The 20,924-nt window shown below is 43.2% G+C and overlaps 1 protein-coding gene across 1 annotated transcript; it reads left to right on the forward strand.

The window, feature by feature from the left end:
- The first annotated feature begins 154 nt into the window (after positions 1–154).
- Positions 155–7,627, forward strand: CCDC137 (coiled-coil domain containing 137). Its single transcript, XM_048487686.1, has 6 exons — positions 155–285; positions 1,824–1,954; positions 3,189–3,384; positions 4,968–5,050; positions 6,138–6,217; positions 6,665–7,627. The coding sequence occupies exons 1-6, from the start codon at positions 200–202 to the stop codon at positions 6,869–6,871; spliced, it is 783 nt and encodes a 260-aa protein (XP_048343643.1). The 5' UTR covers positions 155–199; the 3' UTR covers positions 6,872–7,627.
- The last annotated feature ends 13,297 nt before the right edge of the window (positions 7,628–20,924 follow it).

The raw sequence follows: 20,924 nt of genomic DNA on the forward strand, positions 1-20,924 counted from the left end.
ATCCAATAGGCCGAGGACCAGCAAGTGAGCCAATGGAAGCGAGGTTCCTGGTCAGTCTTTGACGAGACGCCCAATGCAAACTAAGGGACGGATCGTATAGGCGGGCACAAAAGAACGTGAACCAATAGGAGCCGCGCTTCAAGGTAGTCGGGAAGTATAGGGTAGGCACACGTGGATAGTTCCCGTCTAAGGAAGCAACATGGGGAAGCAAAAGGTGAAGTCTTTTTCTGGGACTGGAGGTGTAGCTTCTTCCTTCGCGAGGAATGGAATAATGGATAGTAATAGGTCAGTAACTACAGCGTTAATAATAGTAATAATAAGGCATTCACAAAGTTTAAGTTTACGTGTTTGGAGAATTTCGCAAGCATCTCTTTATTATCGTGTAATTAGCATACGATGCAGGGTTGTTATAAGGACCGAGTGATCTTACAGCAACCTTGTAAAGGTGATCATTGTTACAATCATCCTTGTACGAGGCGGAGAGGAGTAATCATTGCCTATATTCACCCACTAAATTTAAGGTGCAGCCTGGTATATGTGAATTTCCCCTAGTACTACTTAGGTCACAATTTGCATTACTGTGCCACTGCCACTCCTTTGAATCGTTCATCTCTTTTCCTATTAAGAACTCGGGAGCATCCCATGAGGATGAGGCACTGTAAAACCAGCACAACCAAACACTTTTTTCGCACTACAAAGTTAACTCATTAAACTTCACATTGGCTGTGATGGATTCTTTGAATAATGTATTAGGCAGTATGGCTGAATGAACTTCTAGCTAAAAATAGTATGCCTCTGAATAGTTTGCCTCTACATGGCAACAGTTAGGAGAAATATTGGGGAGGTTTGCTTATAGTAGTTGGCTGCATGGGACTCTGGGCTTGATAAACCACTGGTCTGATCCAGCAGTGCTGCTCTTATATTCTTAGGCAAATTCTAACTCTTATTTCATGCATTATTACCCCACCCCTTTGATCCAGCTATGATAAGGGATCTTTGTCAGGTTTTACTTAAAGTATCCTTGCAATGATTAAAAGTATAAGATTAATGCACCATCCTATACTGTAAATAGTTGTGACCCACTCCCCCTACCCTTCCGCCAAATCACGTAGAAATTGAACACTTGCAGTTTTCTCTGTTATTACCCCTTCATGCTGGGAAAAGCTTCACCTTCTGAATTTTTGTTTGTCATGCAGATTCTGGGTGTTCAGGAACTGTGAAGAAATGCATTTCAAATTGACAAATGTACATGCAATGAACTGTGTGAAGTAAATGGCACTAAAAAACAAAATACTTAATTTATCCCTTTCCGTGTAGACAGGAGTGCTATGTTTTGTCTTTAAGAAAGTCAATTGCATTTTCTATCATCTGTTGCTCCTAAGATAGAAGGCTTACTGCTATAAAAGTTCATGACCTACATTTGTTTTGGTGGTGTGGGAAGTCTATGGACAAGAACTGCAGAGACTTATTTGTGTTATCCTACCAGTAGTGGTGTATTGGATAGCACAGTGTCTGCAACTGTCGCTGAGCCCAAGATTCCCTACAGTGCACTCTGTCATACATGGGAATACCTGCATAAATGATTAAGAATAACCATGGGTGTTTTTTCTTGGCAAATGTCTCATATGTATGGTTTTAAACCTTAGAATTCTAGTGTGGAGCAAGCTGGGAAATCATGAAGGTAACTTGTATTGTGCAGCTGGTCCTTTGTGTAGTATGGGCTCAGGGCATGTTTATAATACTGTACCAGAAAAGATATTAGGAGACAGTTCTGTAGAGTTTTTGCCAAGATCTCTGTTTGTCTGTCTACCTCTCTTTATTAGCCAAAAGAAGAAGAAAATCAACTCAAAACCCAAATGTCTGAATGAGCAAGAAATTCCCTATCGTCTGCGGGAGATCATGAAGAGCCGTGAGGAAATGAAGAACCCCAAGAAAAGGAAGAAAAAGAAAGCAGGTATGAGGCGGTGTATAGTATTGTTTCTGGTATGTTACTCATTGCCTTTTTAACTTAATTCCATTTATTTATGTAGACATACATCTGTTACATTAGTTGTCTAAATTCCAGTTACCGTATATACTCATGTATAAGTCGAATTTTTCAGCACATTTTTAATGCTGAAAAAGCTCCCCTCAAATTTATATCTTGAGGTCATTAAAATTTTTGTGTGTTTTACTTTGCTGGCTGGCAGGGGCGAAGTTTTATGCTAGAGGCAATTAAAAATTTCAGAGTACCCTGTGGAAGACTCTCCTGATGATAACAGCCAAGTTTGGTAAAGTTTGGTTCAGGGGGTCCCAAAGTTATGGGATCTCTAACGAGATGCCCCATTCCCCATTGTTTCTACTGGGGCTATTATTAGTAGATGGGGCTATTTCCTTTTGAGGGTCCATAACTTCGGGATTCCTTTCTGAACCAAACTTCACCAAACTCATTGGCTCTCATCAAGAGGAGAGTCTCAAGTATGATACCAGCCAGGTTTGTTGGAAGTTTGGGGTCAGGGGATCCAAAGTTATTATTGACCCTCAAAGGGATGCCTCATCCCCCCATTGTTTACAATGGAAGCTAATGAAGTAGATTTTTTCATTCTTGATAATATCCCTCTTAAAATCTAAATTGGGTTACATTTGGACATACAGATGATGATGAGGAGTCCAGTTTTGAAGGATTTTAACTCTTGTGTTTTAGCTTGGTTGCTGGTTGAGCTAAGGTGCCTGCACTTTTAAAGCTATTGTTGATAATGATATTGTTCTTGTTGACCCTCTTTTTCCAATTTACAGAGCCAGTTTACTGTTCTTCTTTTGAAATAAATATTCAAAAACATTTAACCTACTGGATGCCTCAATTGATGCTGCATTCTCCCAATCTCTAATTTATATAAAGTAGTCAAATTAGTTTTCCCAGTTTTTTGTGGTAAAATTAGGTGCCTCGACTTATATGCAGGTCGACTTATACACGAGTATATATGGTATGTGTTTTGGAAGGAATAGAATTGACCTTGTTTTTTTCCAGGATGATTTCAAGTGTATGGGTATTCCTAGTAAGCATGTTCGTATGTTTGACTACATTCTTGCAACTGTGCACTTCTCATAGTGTAATCCTAAACAGAGTTACACTGGGAGAGAGGACGATGAGTCTCCTGTCTAAATGTTATTGTGCACAATGTAATTTTAGTGTTGCGTGCTTGTCTCAGGAACCAAACAGAAGCCTAGCTCAGAGGGTGACATACCTGTGCCAAGATTCAGGAGGTGCAAGGGGGAATCAGAATCTTCCTACATGAGGCGTATGAACCAAGAAACTGAACGTGTGCTGTTCCTTACTCAAAATCAGCTGCAACGCGAGCCTGAGAAAGAAGAGCCAATCCAAGAAAAGTCCCAAAAGAAAAAAGAGTAAGTTTGTTAATTTACAGCAGCGGACTTATAATACAATAATAATAAAGACAATAATAGTGAGAACATTATTATTGAACCCAAAGCTTTGTCTGGACAGTTCCTTTGACCCAGTAGTAGAGGAAAAACAAATGCTTTTAACATTTGTTTTGCAGTAGCTTTTGTGATTAATTGTCCCCTGATGAAGACTTTATTGAAATATGTTTTGTCCTTTGTTTTATTCTAACATAATTTGTTTCTATTTGTTTTAATGACTTTGTTAGATTGTGAATTGTTTATTAAAGTTTATGCATCTTTTCTTTGAAAGAATAAACATAACTTTTTTCCTAATCTTTGTGGCTTTGAACTTATAGATTCACTAAGTTTAGCAAGCACTAACAAGCAAAGAAAAGGCCTTAACTATGAGAATCTTTATGTATTATGTATTTGCTCTTGTGAGTTTTCCATTGGACAAAATAAGTGATGCATTGACATGTTGATGGCAATTAAACTTTTTCTACCTGTCTGGAATTCATACTTGCAGTCATGTACATGTTGCTCCAAATGATTCTGGTCAGGTCTGATTCAGGTACAAGCATACACTTAAGAAACCCTAGGCATCTAGTTAGTTTTCCAACATCAGATCATTTAACTCCTAGCCAGAGGTAGACAGCAGTAATGCTGTAAGTTCATTCTGGGTGTAGTAAGCAAGTAAATACTGTTAGGGAATCTCTGTTTCCATTCTAAGCTCATTTTATTAAAGTATAATTATTGTGTTCTTAATATAGACTAAATGAACAAAGTAACATACCATCCATCATGTTACCTAGATAATTGAAGGAGTACACTTACATACGTCCATAAAGGTTTCTTACCAAAAGTAAGCAGGTCACAAACAAGGAGCCCCTTCTGAGAGAAGTACTCAATCAATACAACTTCTCATATTTTTAGGATTTTAGAATCATCTCTTCTAATGCAATAGGCTATCCGTCCGCTCATTTCATTTGAGGTAGCTACATTCTTGGCTAATTCTTTATAACTTCAAACCCCATCTTTAAGGTAAGGTTATCTTTGTGTACTTGAAATGTCTTCTTAAAACACATACAAACTGTTAAATCATTCATTCTAAATAAAGTCTGTTTAAAAATAGTAATTACAAGTTTCTCATAGGTAATAATATCTTTTGGCCCTCAACCAATACTCCTATCCTTGAATCATATCTTCACTTCTGTGAAGCTGGACGTTCTTGCCATTTTCAGATGCTTCTGCAACTGCACTGAAACAAATTGTCTATTGATAATGGGTTAGAGGTCTTATAATCCACACAAGGCCAAATAATTGTTACCATTTTGTATTTTTCTTGCCGATATTCTATTCTTGGTTTCTAGACTCTCTGACATGCTTCCCTGAGACACCAGGTTTGTTCTATTTATGTGTGCCACAACATCTTTTTGGTTCATCAGTTGTTCTGACTGTATCTGTGGCAGTGTGTTTACTTGGCCATAATTCTCAGTCAGTTCAATGGCAGTTTCTCCCAAACGGGATTGCAGCATTAATCTGCTAAGGCCTTCTCACATTCCTTTTTAACACATCTTGTTCTTTAGATTTCAGCAAAAGAAACGGGATAAAATCCAAAAACAAAAGGAAGAGAGGAAAATAGCAGTGCTGGAGAAGGACTTACTCAGTGGTAAGCAGGCATTTCACCTGGCAGTTGGGATTTGTACATACTGAGCCACCTTTGCTGTTCTTAAGCAGTGTGGAACATTGGCCTTTAGATGTCGATGTCTATGTTGCTTTAAAAAAAAAAATCTTAAAACCATCTTAGATATTGCTTACAAGATTTTTTCCCCTGTGGGCTGTTTATAAGTACCAAATACAGTTCTTTCAGATTCTGGGCAGCCAAAGTACCAGGATAATCAGGATTTTGTGCCAAGGGGAAGGCTGTTGCTGTAGTGATTTGGGGATAATGAGATTGATGTGAATCTCAATAATTGTTTACGATTGCAATAGACAGTGCTTAGAAAACGATTAGTAGATTCTTAGGCCCTTTCCGCCCATGCAGAATAATGCACTTTCAAACGTCTTTCAGTGCTCTTTGAAGCTGTGCGGAATAGCAAAATCCACTTGCAAACAGTTGTGAAAGTTTGAAAATGCATTATTCTGCGTGTGCGGAAGGGGCCTTAGTGTCTTTAGATTCCCTTCTGCTTAACGAGAAAGGGCAGCTCCTTTTGAGACCGTGTTCTTTTGCGTAGAAACAAGGAGGTGCTTTTTGCACATCATTTATCTCACGTAGGATTAGAAAAATGGAATGCAGTCACTTTATTGTAGCCCTCCTGCAAATCTTGACTTGTACCTGTCCAATGGAGGAAGGTGAGTTGTGGCTTCAGCTTTTTCAAAAGTGAATACTATGGTGTTAAAAGGTAAAGAAAAATGCTGTGTACTTGAATTGCTCTGAGTTCTGTGCTGGGGCATTTGGACTGGGGTTTAGCAGCTGCATTTGTCACAGCATCTTAACGTGATGTGCAAAGGGTGGATTTGTTTTAGAACCCTGCCCTCCTTCCCTTCCCACCTAGAAGTGTGGTTCGCATCCAGGATGGAAACACATTCATCCCATGCCTCGTGGCCTTATCAAGTGATAAAAAGAGGCCCTGTTGGATTATATACAGGGTTCTGTTGGATTGTAGACAGATAAAAGAAGAAGGTTACATGTATTTTGGAACCCTCCCTATAAACAGCTTTATCTGTAGTTTTAACTCACTTTCTATGGCTTTCAGACTCAATAGAGTTTGGAGAAGTTGCTCTGCAGCCCCCGACACTTACAGCAAAGCCCAGAAAGGCTGTCGCCAAAGAGAAGGTAATTCGTTTTGCTGCATGAGAATTTATGTCTCTCTCCTAGCTTTGCCAGTGACTTGTCCCAGTTGTCCAGACCAGAAGATTTAAATTTAATCTGGATAGCCCAGACTAGTCTGATCTAGTCAGATCTTGGAAGCTAAGCAAGGTCTGCCCTGGCTAGTATTCAGATGGGAGGCCACCAAGGAAGTCCAGGGTTTCTACTCAGAGGCAGTAGTAAACCACCTTTGAATGTCTCGTGCCTTGAAAACCCTACCAGGTCATCATAAGTCAGCTGTGGCATTTTAGGGAGATTGGTAAGCAGTATTAACCCTAATATGCCAAGTGAATTGTACCTAGATGTGGTGGTGGGGAGTATTGGACACCTGAAGCGAGCTCACGCTCTGCGTTTAGTCACTGCCTTTTCCACTTCCCATCACTCCAGCTTCAAGCAATCTCTTTCATGTTCCAGCTTGGCCAGAAGCAGCTTCTGTTAATGCCTCTCTTGGGCTCTGGTACATCAACATCTGCTCATAAAGTCGTCCATGCATCTCTCGCTCGCCAGAGAATTGTGCAGGAGGAGAGAGACAGGGTTGTCCAAGCCTACCGGGACCTAAAGAAACGTAAGCAGTCAGCCCAGAGCCATCTTGCTTTCAAGAAACTAAGGAAGCCAGTCTGAGGTAACGGTTCCAGCATCACAGAAAACACAGAACTTTTTGTGTGCACGAATATCTACTGGCAACCACTGTAGCTATCTGCTTGAAATGGTTCCTTTTCGAATGAGTGTCAGCCCAGTTTCTGGCCAATTTGACCTGTTGTGGACAAATGGGTAGTACGGGTTTTTTTTCTCCCAGCCTGCCTTTAGTAGCTGTCATTTTGGGAAGAATAAATTGCATTCTGAAGAATTATTTCCAGAGAACGAACTGTGCAGAAAGCAGCTTTTTGTGTGTTCCGCATTGAAACAGCAAGCCCACCCTGAGGATTGCACTATAATTGTTTTCTGTAGAGAAGGTCTGAGGCACAAGAACGAGCACGATTTCTTACACTGCCTTTATTTCGCTTCAGTGTTCTATGAGGCGTTTTGCAGTCATTGCAAGATTATTAGGAAATTCTTCTTTTGTTAAACGTGAAATTGTTTTATCCGGTTATAGGTGAGAAACACTGGTTTAGTTTATCCTAAAAAAAAAGGGTAAAGGGTGAGAAAAGAGTTAACTTAGTTTGAAAGGAATTGATTCCTACTACATAGAACTCTGGACCAGATTCAAGAGAAAAAAAATGGATGAATGACCTGGCTGCTCTTGTCTTCTACAAGCTTGATCCAGTTTTATCAGGTTTGTTCCTGGTCCCTTTAAAGACACTCTTGAGTCTCACTCAGCCTGCTACATGGGTTGGGGGCAGAAAGTGTGTGTCTTCAAGAATAAATATTTTCCTTTCAGAAGCTGTTTCTCCTGTCTTGTTCTTGCAACTGCTGAAGAGAAGGGAAACATTTTGCTAAAGAGCAACTACAGGTCAGATGTTCCTTTTGAACCTACCCAACACTGGTGTTTGGTGGGAGACTCCCAGGATACCAACATCAGAAGGCGCCTTCACTTGATAGTGCTAAAGGCAGAGTGGAAAGTCAGCATTCTTGCTTTGCAAATCCTTTCTTCAAGCCTTGAATATAGAGACCATTTCACACACAGGTTAATTGTCCCATCTTTGATGGTGATGGGAAGTGGGATTTTTCCTGCTTCCCCACAGCATCACGTGTTATGCATCACCTGGGGTTTTCTCAGGACATCTTTCCCAAACTTGCTTGTTTGAAACGTTTTGGAAAAGTCTGCATGTAGGTGGGAAAGTTCAGATTTTCCCACCTTCATGGCAGCCATTTTTCTGGTGCCTGCCCCTGCGTAGCCAGTCAGGAGCAGCAGTGGTGTAGTGGCTAAGAGTAGGTGTACTCTGATCTGGAGGAACCGGGTTTGATTCCCAGCTCTGCCACTTGAGTTGTGGAGGCTTATCTGGGGAATTCAGATTAGCCTGTGCACTCCCACACATGCCAGCTGGGTGACCTTGGGCTAGTCACAGCTTTCCAGAGCTCTCTCAGCCCCACCTACCTCACAGGGTGTTTGTTGTGAGGGGGGAAGGGCAAGGAGATTGTCAGCCCCTTTGAGTCTCCTACAGGAGAGAAAGGGGGGATATAAATCCAAACTCTTCTTCTTCTTCTTCTTCTTAATTGGCAATTTAGTATTCTTATATTGTTAAAGCAAAATGAGTTGCCTGAATTACCAGCTTTCATTTAAAAATGTCCCTTTAATTGCAGAGATATGCCTTTCCCCTTATATTTCCCAACAAAAGGGGCAAGACACACACTTTTAAAAATTAAAATGGGGGTACTGGAGAACATGATACACATCTTGCTACACTTTTATTAAATTATCAGTTTTTAAAGCCTGGAAAAACTCTGGTGATGTGGGGGTGGCTCTTGGATCCTGCAGTGAACTTCCCTTGGAGGCTCTGTGGTACAGGTAGCATCAAGTGCAGTGAGACCACAGAAGGGGGCTCCCCAGTCCTCGAGGAGGCTCAACCTCACAGGTTGAGACAAGGCAAGTCTTGCCAACCTGGAACTATGTATGTGGTCCTGAATTTCTTTGACAAAGAGCAGGATTTAAAAACACTATGGATATTGTAGCACCATACTGATGGCAAGGTGTATGTGTGCAGGAGCTATCTTTTTATGTTAACCTTGAGACATTAATAACATTTTTATTTTTTTGTTTTCACCCTGCCTTTCTGCCCCATGGGGATCCAAAGCACCTTGCATTACTCTTCTCTCCTGTATTTTATCTTCATAGCAAGCTTGTGAGATAGTTTTGGCTGAGAGTTCCTGTCTGGCGCAAGGTCGCCCACCAAGCTTCCATGGCAGAGGGGGAATATGAACCTGGATCTCTGTAGTCTGAAACTCTAGCCACTATCCAATGCTGTTTTGTTATGATGTGATGCTCAAAGGAACCTAGGAGAATAGAAATGTGCAAGGAATGTGCAAGGAGGAGTAAATGCTACTCTCTTCTGGTCCCTGCTTCCTCCTTTCACTTTCTGCCCCCTGACTTTCTTACTCTCCAGCCAACTCCTCCTAGTGTTTGTTCCTTCCTCCGATTCGACTTTTTCTCTTGTGCCTCTGTCTCTCTTGCTACCTCCACTGCTGCCTCACTCAGCTTATTTTGGTATGACTGCCTGGCAGCTGGCCTCCCCCCCCCACCACCACTGCCTGTTTTTTCTATTCTTTCTGCTTCATTCACCTATGACACCTCTTTGTTTCTTTGCTTGCTCACCTGCTAGCAACTCAACCCTTTCCGCTCTCCCAACTACTGCCACCTCCTTCCATCCCTGCTGCTTTGGTCATCTCCTCCTCCAGCCATCCTTCCCTTCTTTCCCACTCTGTCCATCCAAATCACTTCATGCACTCAATTTCTTGTCCGTTGGCTCCGGCCACAGTGACAGCATATCCTCCCTCTTCACATTTGGCTGCAGCTAACCACTCTGTTTATGTTACTATGCTACAGCCTCAAAATAGCGCTGGTTTTTTCTGGTAAGAATAGTGGTGGCGGCACTAGAGGCGTGGATTACAATTCCCATCAGCCCCTGCCAGCATGACCAATTGGTTATGCTGGCAGGGGCTGATGGGAATTGTAGTCCATAACATCTGGAGTGCCAAAGGTTCGCCACCATGGGGCTAGGTTTTAAAGAGACTTTAAAGTTCTCTTGCCTCTTATTTTCTTATTTGAAATTTTTTCTGCAAACCCGGTAGCGCCCCCCAATGTTTGTAGAAAGATCTCCTTTTTTTGTACATGGCCCTAAGTTACAGATGTAATGATCCACATACGGACCTGTGTTCAGAATTAAATATGATGTCTTGAACTGTGTAGCACAGACCCAACAGTAGGTGGCAGGATGTGCATACAACTGCCAGAGATACTTGCTTAGCAAATGCTCTTTGTTTCTTTCCTTCAAGGTGTCAAATTGAACTCTCTGGGCAAGGGAGACATGGCCGTCTTTTGTAGAGACTGAGTGGTCACATCCAGCTAGGATGCAGGAGATGCAGACCTTGGTGCATTACTTGGTCATAATTAGTGTCCTTACAAGTTTGCATTTTCTGAGCAACCCTTATGCAGAATTTAACCATAATGGCTAGTTGAGCATTTAGTGCTCCACATGGCCTTCATAGGATTGCTAAGAGCTCCAAGCGAACCTTGATAAATTAGCTGAGTGGGCTAAGAAATGGCAAATGCAGTTCAATGTAGCAAAATGTAAAGTGATGCACATAGGGGCAAAAAATCCAAACTTCACATACACGCTACAGGGGTCAGTGCTATCAGTCACAGACCTGGAAAGGGATTTGGGCGTCTTAGTTGATAGTTCCATGGGAATGTCAACTCAATGCATGGCAGCTGTGAAAAAGGCAAACTCTATCCTGGGGATCATTAGGAAAGGAATTGATAATAAAACTACAAAGATTGTCATGCCCTTATATAAAGCAGTGGTGTGACCGCACTTAGAGTACTATGTTCAGTTCTGGCTGCCACATCTGAAAAAGGATATCAAAGATATAGAAAACGTTCAGAGAAGGGCAGCAAGGATGATTGAGGGACTAGAGCACCTTCCTTATGAGGAGAGGTTGCAGCGTTTGGGACTCTTTAGTTTGGAGAGGAGACGTCTGAGGGGGGATAGGATTGAAGTCTATAAAATTATGCATGGGGTAGAAAATGTTGACAGAAATTTTTTCTCTCTTTCTCACAATACTAGAACCAGGGGGTATACATTGAAAATGCTGGGGGGAAGAATAAGGACTAATATAAGGAAACACTTCTTCACGCAACGTGTGATTGGTGTTTGGAATATGCTGCCACAGGAGGTGGTGATGGCCACTAACCTGGATAACTTTAAAAAGGGCTTGGACAGATTTATGGAGGAGAAGTCAATCTATGGCTACCAATCTTGATCCTCTTTGATCTGAGATTGTAAATGCCTTAGCAGACTAGGTGCTCGGGAGAAGCAACAGCAGAAGGCCATTGCTTTCACATCCTGCACGTGAGCTCCCAAAGGCACCTGGTGGGCCACTGCGAGTAGCAGAGTGCTGGACTAGATGGACTCTGGTCTGATCCAGCAGGCTCTTTCTTATGTTCTTATATGCCACATGGTCAATATTGGTCTTGTTTGGGTTGTTGGCATGTTCTCTAGAATCATGTTCTGTAATCCATATCCATGACTGGTTTCAGCTACATTTCCCTATCATTTTGAGTAGTCCACTAGTTTCCTCTAATGACTGTACAAGCAGATCACCAATCTTAAGTTCTAAAAGTACTTATATGCAAGCTATTTATTCCAGGTGAGGAAAAAGGCACATTCCGCAGCCCTTCATTTGCTCAGAGACTGGCATAAAAGTTGTGATAGATCTTGAGGAACATTCCTAGATTGAAATCTTTTCAGCTAGTGCTGGATCTTGGCATGTCTCCCCCTTCTCTCCTTCTGTTATTGCTTTTTTTTAATTCCCAACCCCTGTAAGTGATTGTCCCACTCAACTTCTCAGTTTATTCTAAAGGTTCCTGAGGCTGTTGATACCAGGTTGCTTGAAAAGTTGGACATGTACCTTCCATTCAGTCATGCTAATCTAGATGAGCACCTGTGGATAATTATACATACGCTGCATTGTGCTGTTGCGTATACTGACTTGGAAATAAGTCCAAATGACTTTAGTGAGACTTAGTTAGAGTAGATATGCATTGGAATGTAGCTGATGGATCGTCATTCAAGATCTGTAGTAACTGCAACTGTAAAATTATTTTTGCTTTGTAAGGTACCAGAATGGATGCCAAAGGAAGTTGAATGCCTCAGTGTGGGAAGGACTTGGCAGATGGGCTGGGTTGATTTATGTACGGTGCCCTCTACTGTCCTCCTCCTGAGGCAAATGCAGCCACCCAACTTCTCCTTGGCTGTCTGAGCCCTCTTTTATGGAGGCAGCCCAGCCCGGCACATAACCAAACTACCTGATTCATTACAGAGGAGGGCTATCTTTTGAGGGAAAGCCCTGCCTCCCATTAGGGTCCTCCCACTCCCTTCTGTGCCACAGAACAGTTGTAGCTTGATGCTCTGGGATTTTTGTTGCCAGCGTGTTTTGCAAGCCAGAGCTTCTAAGTGGGGTAAAACCCCATCTCCCAGCAAAGGGGGCATCTATTAGGCACTGGTGGTGGTGGGGGGATGACTCTGGGGCAGTGGTGGGATTCAGCAGGTTCACACCACTTCGGCAGAACCAGTTGTTGAAACGGTGCTTGTAAACAAACATTTGTTAAATTATTTGAATCCCACGACCGGAACCGGTTGTTAAATTATTTGAATCCTACCACTGCTTTGGGGCACAGTGCAGACAGTTGACCTGCCCTGAAGATAATAAACTGAAGGTTCTGAGTAACATCTGGAATCTTTGCATGCTCTTTACACAAGCAATGATGTCAAAATACAGAGAGCTGCATTCTGCAGCTGCTGCTGTTGTGTAATGGGAATTCAGTGATCTTAGAAGAAGAGGCAAACTGTATGTCCCGGAAGCAGACTATATTTATTAGTCCTCTTAATTCAGGACAGTACACTCACAGTACAAGCTCAAATTGTTTTTAATTAAACCCCAGCTCAGTGGTTTGAGCCAATGACGTCCAGTCCCTCCCCAGCAGCTCCGGAACATATATATCATCATTTTCTTTCTTCTCTGGACAGTCGAGTAGATGCTTGCCACTCCTTTCCTTCTAAATGCAGAGTATCATTGAAAACTATGTTTGGGCCCTGCTTTTGCTTTGCCTAGTGGTGTCATCTCCATGCATATATTGGATGGTGGGAGTTGACGGGTTGGGGGCATCTCGCACAAAGGAGGCTGGTTTGCTCTTATACTATAATAGTTCTCAGAAAAAAGCAGTAAAACTTTTCATTATTATCTTCAGGGCAGGTCAACTGTCTGCACTGTGCCCCAGAGCAGTGGTAGGATTCAAATAATTAAATTAAAGCAGAGGTGGGATCCAGCAGGTTCTCACCAGTTCCTGAGAGTGGGTTACTAATTATTTGAGTGTGCCGAGAGGGGGTTACTAATTGGGTCTGCTTTTCCGTTAAAATTCCATTAGGTCCAAAAATCATAAAGTCCTGTTGTTTCCTATGTGGCTGGTTAGCGAAGGTAGAAAACGGGATAATTCTCCCTGCTGGGCTGTTTTAAAAACATGTTTTAGAAATATGGTAAAGTTCCTTGTTTAAGGAAAGTATCCTTCTTTTGATTTCTAGAAACAAAATTAGGTATTTGAAAGTATTAAGTATTTGACAGGCAGTCAATTAGAGGAGAAGTAGTTGTTTCTGTTGGTAGTAGACGATAGGACTTGCTATAATGAGTTTAAATTATGGACAGAAAGATACCAGCTGGAAATTAGGAACTTTTTTTTACAGCAAGAGTTTTTTTACAGTAACAGAGAAATTATTAATGCCCCACACCCAGAATGCCTGGCCACGCTTCCGTCGTGCCCCGCCCAGCCCCATTGGCACTATGCCACTGTTTGAATCCCACCACCATGGGAACCTGTTACTAAAATTTTTGGATCCCACCACTGGTGTAAAGATAAACATTATCCCCTGGAGCAGCAGTGGTGTAGTGGTTAAGAGCAGGTGCATTCTAATCTGGAGGAACTGGGTTTGATTCCCCGCTCTGCCGCTTGAGCTGTGGAGGCTTATCTGGGGAATTCAGATTAGCCTGTGCACTCCCACACACGCCAGCTGGGTGACCTTGGGCTAGTCACAGCTTTTCGGAGCTCTCTCAGCCCCACCCACCTCACAGGGAGTTTGTTGTGAGAAGGGAAGGGCAAGGAGATTGTCAGCCCCTTTGAGTCTCCTACAGGAGAGAAAGGGGGATATAAATCCAAACTCCTCCTTCTCCTTCTTCCTCCAACAATCCCACTGTCAAAGGGCAGGCAACAAGCTGGCAACCCTTTGGAGCCATCAATGCTTCAATTATGCTGTGTTTGTATTTTAGGAACCTCTACCATTGGTGGTTCTTGTCCCTAAGTATGCACTGATTCTCAGTGCAATCCTATGCAGAGTTAGTCCGGTCTGAGTCCATGGGAATAACACAGGGATTTACTTATAGAATTTTTATGAGGTGGGTTTGGGTGGCAGGGCTCAGGGTCCTGCCCCACCCACCCCTAGGGGTGTGGCCCTACCTCCCCAAACTCTGCCTCCAGCTTGCAAGCCAGCCAGAGCCCGGGAAAGAAAGTCTCTCCTCTTGCAAGACCTGCTTTGCGAGAAGCGAGACTTTCTTTCCCAGGCTCCAGTTGGCTTGCAGCTTGCAAGCGTGTGATGCAGGCTGTGCCTGTGTGGGTGCACAGGAGCGCCCACCCCCACCAGACATGCAATGCGGGGGGGGGGGTTAAACCCCTTACCTACGTCCCTGTAATAACAGTATAGGTTTGCTGATTCAGGCAATCTTCTCATTCTCCTCCCACCCCTACCCCTGGACAATGCAGCCAGCTCTTTCCTTTTTCCTGCATGGTTGATATGGCCAAACTGATTGGCAGCTCTGAGCAAATTGCAAATTAGCAACTGCAGCTTCTTAGCTGACCAGCTACTGGGATTGTCTGAAGTGTCCCCTTTTCCAGGATGCTGTAGCATAATGCACTATAATGAATGCATATGATTTATTTTAGGCATCTGGTTGCCAAATATTCTTCATTGCCACTCTTTGTGACCCTCAAGAGAGGAGGCACCCCAGCCTCCTTGTGCTCCTGAATTTTGTGAATGTGCAAGATGAAGCAGGTGGCTGCCCTCTGAGCCGTCTTCTGAGATGAGCCTGGGAGTCCTTCCCCAGAGTTTGGAGCAGATATTTCCCACTCTTCCCTGGCAGATGGCTGCTGTCACTGTTTGCTCACTCATTTTACAGGAGAGAGAAGAACAGATGCCTGGCCCAGCTGGGAGTGTCTGACATATTGAGTCTCTGTGTTTGCCCCTCTGCTAAAATCACTCAATGTTTGGTTTGCAAATGCAATGCATGATACTTTTTCCAGAAGCAAATGTTTCCTGCAAGTAGGTTCTTGCTCATCTAAATATTGGATGCACTTTAGGTGACTTGAGCTGCCCACACCTCCCTGAGTTTACTTGGAAGCAAGCCCCATTGAGTTCCAGGAAAAGTTTCCAAGTATGTATGCTTAAGATTGTACTATAAGTCTTAGGCCAGAGGCGTAGCAAGGGGGGAAAGCGCCTGGTACACCGGTGCGTCCTTTGCCCTCATCCCACCCCGGAATGCCCCCCCACCCCCCACCCCCACAGGGGCGCACGCCTGGTGCATTGCGCACCACCACCTCCCCCCTCTTGGAACTACACATCTGTTTTAGGCTTACGTACCTGGAAATAAGCCCCAGTAACTACACTATGTATTTCATTCAGTGGTGCTCAGCATCTTTTCTTGATAAAGTAAATCCACCTGTTGCAACAGACCCTGCTTTGAGACAAGCAAGGTTCTGCAAAAGAAAAAGAAAAGTCTATATAGGATGCGTTCCCTTGGCAAGTCGTCCCACTTATCCAGGCATAAGAGTAATTCACAGTATAGATTCATTACAATAGCGGAATGTGTGACTAAAATGTTTGCGAATCAGTCTCTAGTTAAAGCAGTTTCTCAATGGTGGATTAGGATTCTTTGGTAAATTTCAGAGGCTTTAACAGTGAACCTGTGAGGTTGCCAAAAAGACCCACAGAGAGACAGAAACTGTTTACATATGAAATGGTTCTAGATGTCAAAAGCTGAGGACCAGACTTGGGAGGTTATGATGAAGTAATTTCATTTTGTTTTGAGAGGCACAGAACCAATTCCTATAGAGGCGGCCTCCAAGGCGGAATGTAATTGAAATATATTAGCCTCTGGCTTTTTGGAACTGCCAGTAACTAAACTGCAGAGTTTCTGCACAGGAGATGATTAAGCTCATTCATTGTGAACTGTTGAGGGCAAAGTGCTTAAAGTTTGTTTTTTAAAATTACATGGCATGATCTATCAGTTTCTCCCAAGGGTAAGGATGGAGTTGGGTAATGAATGCTTGGGGGCAGAAATCATGATTGTGAAGTTTCCTATGGTCTTCCATTTCATCATTCGAATTTGGTGAAGCTGTGTAAAGTCAGAGTTCAGGATGAATTTTGTTCCTAATGTTTTACTGGGGATCTGTGGCTGGCATCTTCAGAGGTGTATCACAGAGATACACCTCTGAAGATTCCAGCCACAGATCCAGGCAAAACGTTAGGAACAAAATCCACCAGACCACGGCCACACAGCCTGGAAAACCCACCAGAACCAGTTGAATCTGGCCGTGAAAGCCTTCGACAATCCATTCAGCAACGTTTGGCCAATCAAGGCTCCAGCAGCAGCAGCAGAACTGGACAAATGAATTGAGGGGTGGGAAGGGAAAACTGAAACGGTGCTTCAATAACTAGAAAGGCAGAGCTATGACACACACACTATATATAGATTCACACTCACAGATCCATTGAGATTAGGTTGTTTTTGGAGTAAAGAACAGTTTTATAATTAATTCTATAATTAATTTTAATTTAACTGACAAGTGGCGTGGAAAAACAATTTTTCCATGGTACAATACCCAATTGCCAGGCAGGTAGAACTGCCCAATCAAACTTTCAAACATAAGTGATATTTGAATTATGCCTGCTGTTCAGTACAATGCTGAGGAGAATGGGTATTGCAGTAGTAAAGTTGTTAAGTATGTTTGGGAAGCTGTTTGTTGAGAAGGACAATTTTCCCTGGAGAAATCACCTCTTAATGAATAGGTAATTTAGGCCTAGTTTTCACAAACAGCCAATGAAAGAATAAACAGGTAGTAGCTTAGGGGCTGAATGCTCTTCTACACATCCCTGCATATAGAAATATCAAATGAAGAAAAGTTGTACTCCAGCTTTCCTCTGGACATGCTGATTTTCAATGTTCAGGGTAGAGGTGAATATATGCCATTCAGTCATGAACACCCATGTTCAGTCTGAGGTGATATACCGGTAATCCACAAACAGGTCTATCATCCATGTCAACTGCTCTTTTGCCTCAGAAAATCAGTGTGGAGGTCTGGATGGTTAGGGAATGTAACTCTGTGGCACTGCTGCTTGGCATGTTAGAAGGTCCCAGATTCAACCCCCGGTATTTCCAGTTGAAAGGACCAGGTAGTAGGTGATGTGAAAGAACTCTGCCTGAGGCTCTGGAGAGTCACTGCCAGTCGTAGTAGACAATAATTTTCCCCGCGCTGCTCCCGGTCCCCTTTTACCTCCTGCTGGCTCCTATCACTTTTTGGAGGCCAGGGGACATGCCTCCTGGCCTCCGACCCCAGAGGCGTCGCTATGGCCATGGAGGCATGTCCCTCTGGCTACCACAAAGCAGGAGCAGTACGGCTTGTGCAAATGCTGCGCCACCAACTGCTGGGCCAGCAGCGCTGTTCATGTGAACGGCCCCGGGGATGGGGGGTGGTGGTGGTGGTGGTGGTGGTGGTGCACTGGCATGGACTATGCTGGTGTACCTCCGCCCACATTGCCCATGTGGAAAGCGCCTAAAGTTCCCTCCCATAGAATACTGTACAAAAAGCAACTAAGCCCATTCTAACTAAGGGTACAACTGAGGCTTAAATAAAGAAAATAGTGAGGGTGTCTCTAGGGGCATGACAGTATCCCTGCACTAAAAGGATGGCAATGCTGTTGAAGCACTCCTAACCCAGTGTGGGCCTCAGCAAACACCCATTCACAAAAGCTTGAAGAAGCATCTCACATAAAATGGTCATTCTCCATCACCATACTTAATCCTGCTGTGGTTTCCCATCTGTAAAATAGGTATGATAGTAACTGATCGCAGAGCTCCTGAGGCAGGACATATTTTGTACAGGATTTATCTCTGAGCCCTATTTTCAGTAGCAGGGCTAAGACCACTAATTTTGTAAACATTTTATGGGACTTTTTTGCCACTTTTGTAGGCCAACTGGAAAGAAAATGTTTCTCTGTGTGTGGAATCCATTTCCTTCACCAGTATATAATCCCACACATCTCTGATTATTCAGCATGACATCCAGGGTGATATGAGCTCTAGGAACTTATGTTCTAGAGACCCGGGCCAGGTAACAATAGGCACAATCCAGATAAAGTTAACTCGCTGAAGCTAAGCCCCTTGATTTCTATGGGAATGTTCTATGGGAACTAAAATCTCTCCTGCTAAAATCAGTGGGTCTTACAATCCTACTATGGGCAGCTACTTTGGGTTAGAGGAAATAGACATTTGGCATGTGAAATGCATTTCCATGGGGATGTCAAGAAGGCCAACAGCGCATAGCTGGAGTTCTTTCATGGGAATGGTTTGCAGTAACATTGGTGCTGCTTGTGAACTCTTACATGTTCAAGTAGACGGTTTCCAATACCTTCTCATCACTTTTGATCGGTGTGCTTATTGTTGCAAACGATAGCTGGTTAATGGCAGGTTGATCTGCTAGAGTGTTTGCAAAAAGTATCAGAGTAGAATGAATGTGGGGGGGGGGGGGCTGCAAGAAAGAGCAAACAGGCCTCTGCCAAAGGGGAGGACAGCATGGAAGTGTGACTGTTTAATCAGGCCTCTGCCTATCGTGTTCTTGACTGGCTATTGTAGCATCTCGATGGTTTACCTGTATGATAGAAGAATCAGAGCCAGACTGCTTTCTGGAGCAACAAACCTTACTAAGCAGGATTGCTTAAATGAGGTTCTAGCTTTTTAAGTGAGTCATGTGGACTACCAAGGGTTATGCTGTGACATTTGCATGTCTGGTTAGTAGGATTTCAATACACTTACGCAAAGTCCTGCTGTACCACACCAGGAGTCCATCTAGTTCAGCATCTTTACATAGTGGCCAACCAATTTCCCTGGAATGCCAGCAAACAAGAAATAGAGGCCAGGGCCTTCCACTGATATTATTCCTTAGCCCTGGAGTTCAGAGCTTTACTTCCTCTGGATTTAGGGATTCTCTTTAGTCACCATGGCTAGTAGCCATTGATTGACCTCTCCTCCATGAATCTATCAACCCATCCCCACCGTTCAAAGCCATCTATGCTTGTGGCTATCATTATGTCTACTAGCATTCAATTCCACAATTTAAGTGTTTGCTGAGTAAAGAAGAATTTCCTTTTGTCTGTCTAATTGCCCATCAACTTCTTTTGTTGCCCTCAAGTTCACATATTATGGAGGAGAGAGAGCAAAGGTTCTCTTTATTCACTTCTCCCACCTCAATCATAATTTTATGTCCCCTCTTGGTCATCAGTTTTCTAAAATGGAAAGCCCCAGACTCCTTAATCTTTCCTCATAGGATAGGTGGTCCAGACCCTTTCAGGTTGTCCAATTCTGCACTTTTTCCAGCTCTGCAGTATATTTCTTAGGACAGGATGACCACAAATGTACACAGCCTTTCAAGTGCAGCCAGTGGCGTAGCGCCCAGGGGACGGGGTGTGTGTGTGCGTGGTGTACTGGGCGTGCGCCGGTGGAGGGGGCGTTCCGGAGGGCATGGCAGGGGCACAGGGCGCACACGTGCCCTGGGCGCAGTTCCCCCTCGCTCTGGCCCTGAGTGCAGCCATATCATAGATCTATACAAGGGCATTGCAATATTAGTCTAGTGATAGCACGCTTGTTTTGTAACATGGAAGTGGCTGTACCAATGGATTCTGTTCATCTCTCCCCCCCCCCCATAATCCTGAGGTATTTTAAGTAAGTGTAATGTGTCATAAGCCATTATACCTGGGAGCCTCATTCATCAAATGCAGACTTGACAGAGACGTTAAAGCTAAATATACTCTGCCTTAAACACCCCCTCCCCACTTTCTTGTACTAAGGTAACTCAAATTCTATGCCAAGTAATCCTACGGACTGTCTAAATTATGCACTTTAAGCTCAATGAGGTGGGGGCCCTTCTTCAGGACCTGAAACCTGCTTTGAATTTGCACAAAGCCTCTTTCCCCCCAAAGCAAATACTTGTTGGCTCTACTTGCACAGGATTGTCTGTCCCACTTTTCAAGCCTAATTCCTCCCTTTAAGGATCTTATTGTAATCGGGTTGAATAATCCTCCAAACCAGACCAAGCTTTTACTGTTAATTCTCCATTAAACCATGTTTCTGTGCACCTCTTCTCCCCCCTCCAATTGTGGAACACAGGGATTTAAGCCTTCTTTCTTTCACACTGATGCTGTTTTACAATGCCATACTGGCTGTAAGGGAAACAAAACTCAAGAAGAACCTCCAGGTGATTTGTTCATGTGTTATAGTCTTGTCACCTGACTGCAGCATCAGGACCAATCAGGCCCTTTACTGAATAATACTGGACTGAAGGGGATGGATGGATAGTAGTAAAAAAAATGAATCATACATGACTATATTTTCATTCAAGGCTTGAGGATGATAAAACTTGTGAAATGTTCCAGTAATGAGGATGGCTGGGAAGCCAGTAGAGAGAGGGGAAATAACTCAGACTTCCTCATGTGAATGACCAGACATTAATGGTTATAATAATCTGGCCTTCCCATTGCATGTGGCTTTTTTAAAAAAGGAAATGCTTGTCCTAGAAGAAGATTTATTAGGAAATAAAATTGGCTTCTTGCTGTTATATGGGTCTGTGGCTCTTTGGTCTCAGTAAACAGACAGAGTTATGGCACCATGCTGTTTTGATGTGGACACCACCTTGCCCAGAGCT

This window comes from Sphaerodactylus townsendi, linkage group LG03 (genome assembly GCF_021028975.2).
Source record: "Sphaerodactylus townsendi isolate TG3544 linkage group LG03, MPM_Stown_v2.3, whole genome shotgun sequence".
NCBI classification, from domain to species: Eukaryota; Metazoa; Chordata; class Lepidosauria; order Squamata; family Sphaerodactylidae; genus Sphaerodactylus; species Sphaerodactylus townsendi.

Coding starts and splice junctions, on each gene's coding strand:
- CCDC137 (XM_048487686.1), top strand. CDS start 200: ATGGGGAAGCAAAAGGTGAAGTCTTTTTCTGGGACTGGAGGTGTAGCT. Junction 3,385..4,967: donor AAGTCCCAAAAGAAAAAAGA/GTAAGTTTGTTA, acceptor CTTGTTCTTTAG/ATTTCAGCAAAAGAAACGGG. Junction 6,218..6,664: donor AGGCTGTCGCCAAAGAGAAG/GTAATTCGTTTT, acceptor TTCATGTTCCAG/CTTGGCCAGAAGCAGCTTCT.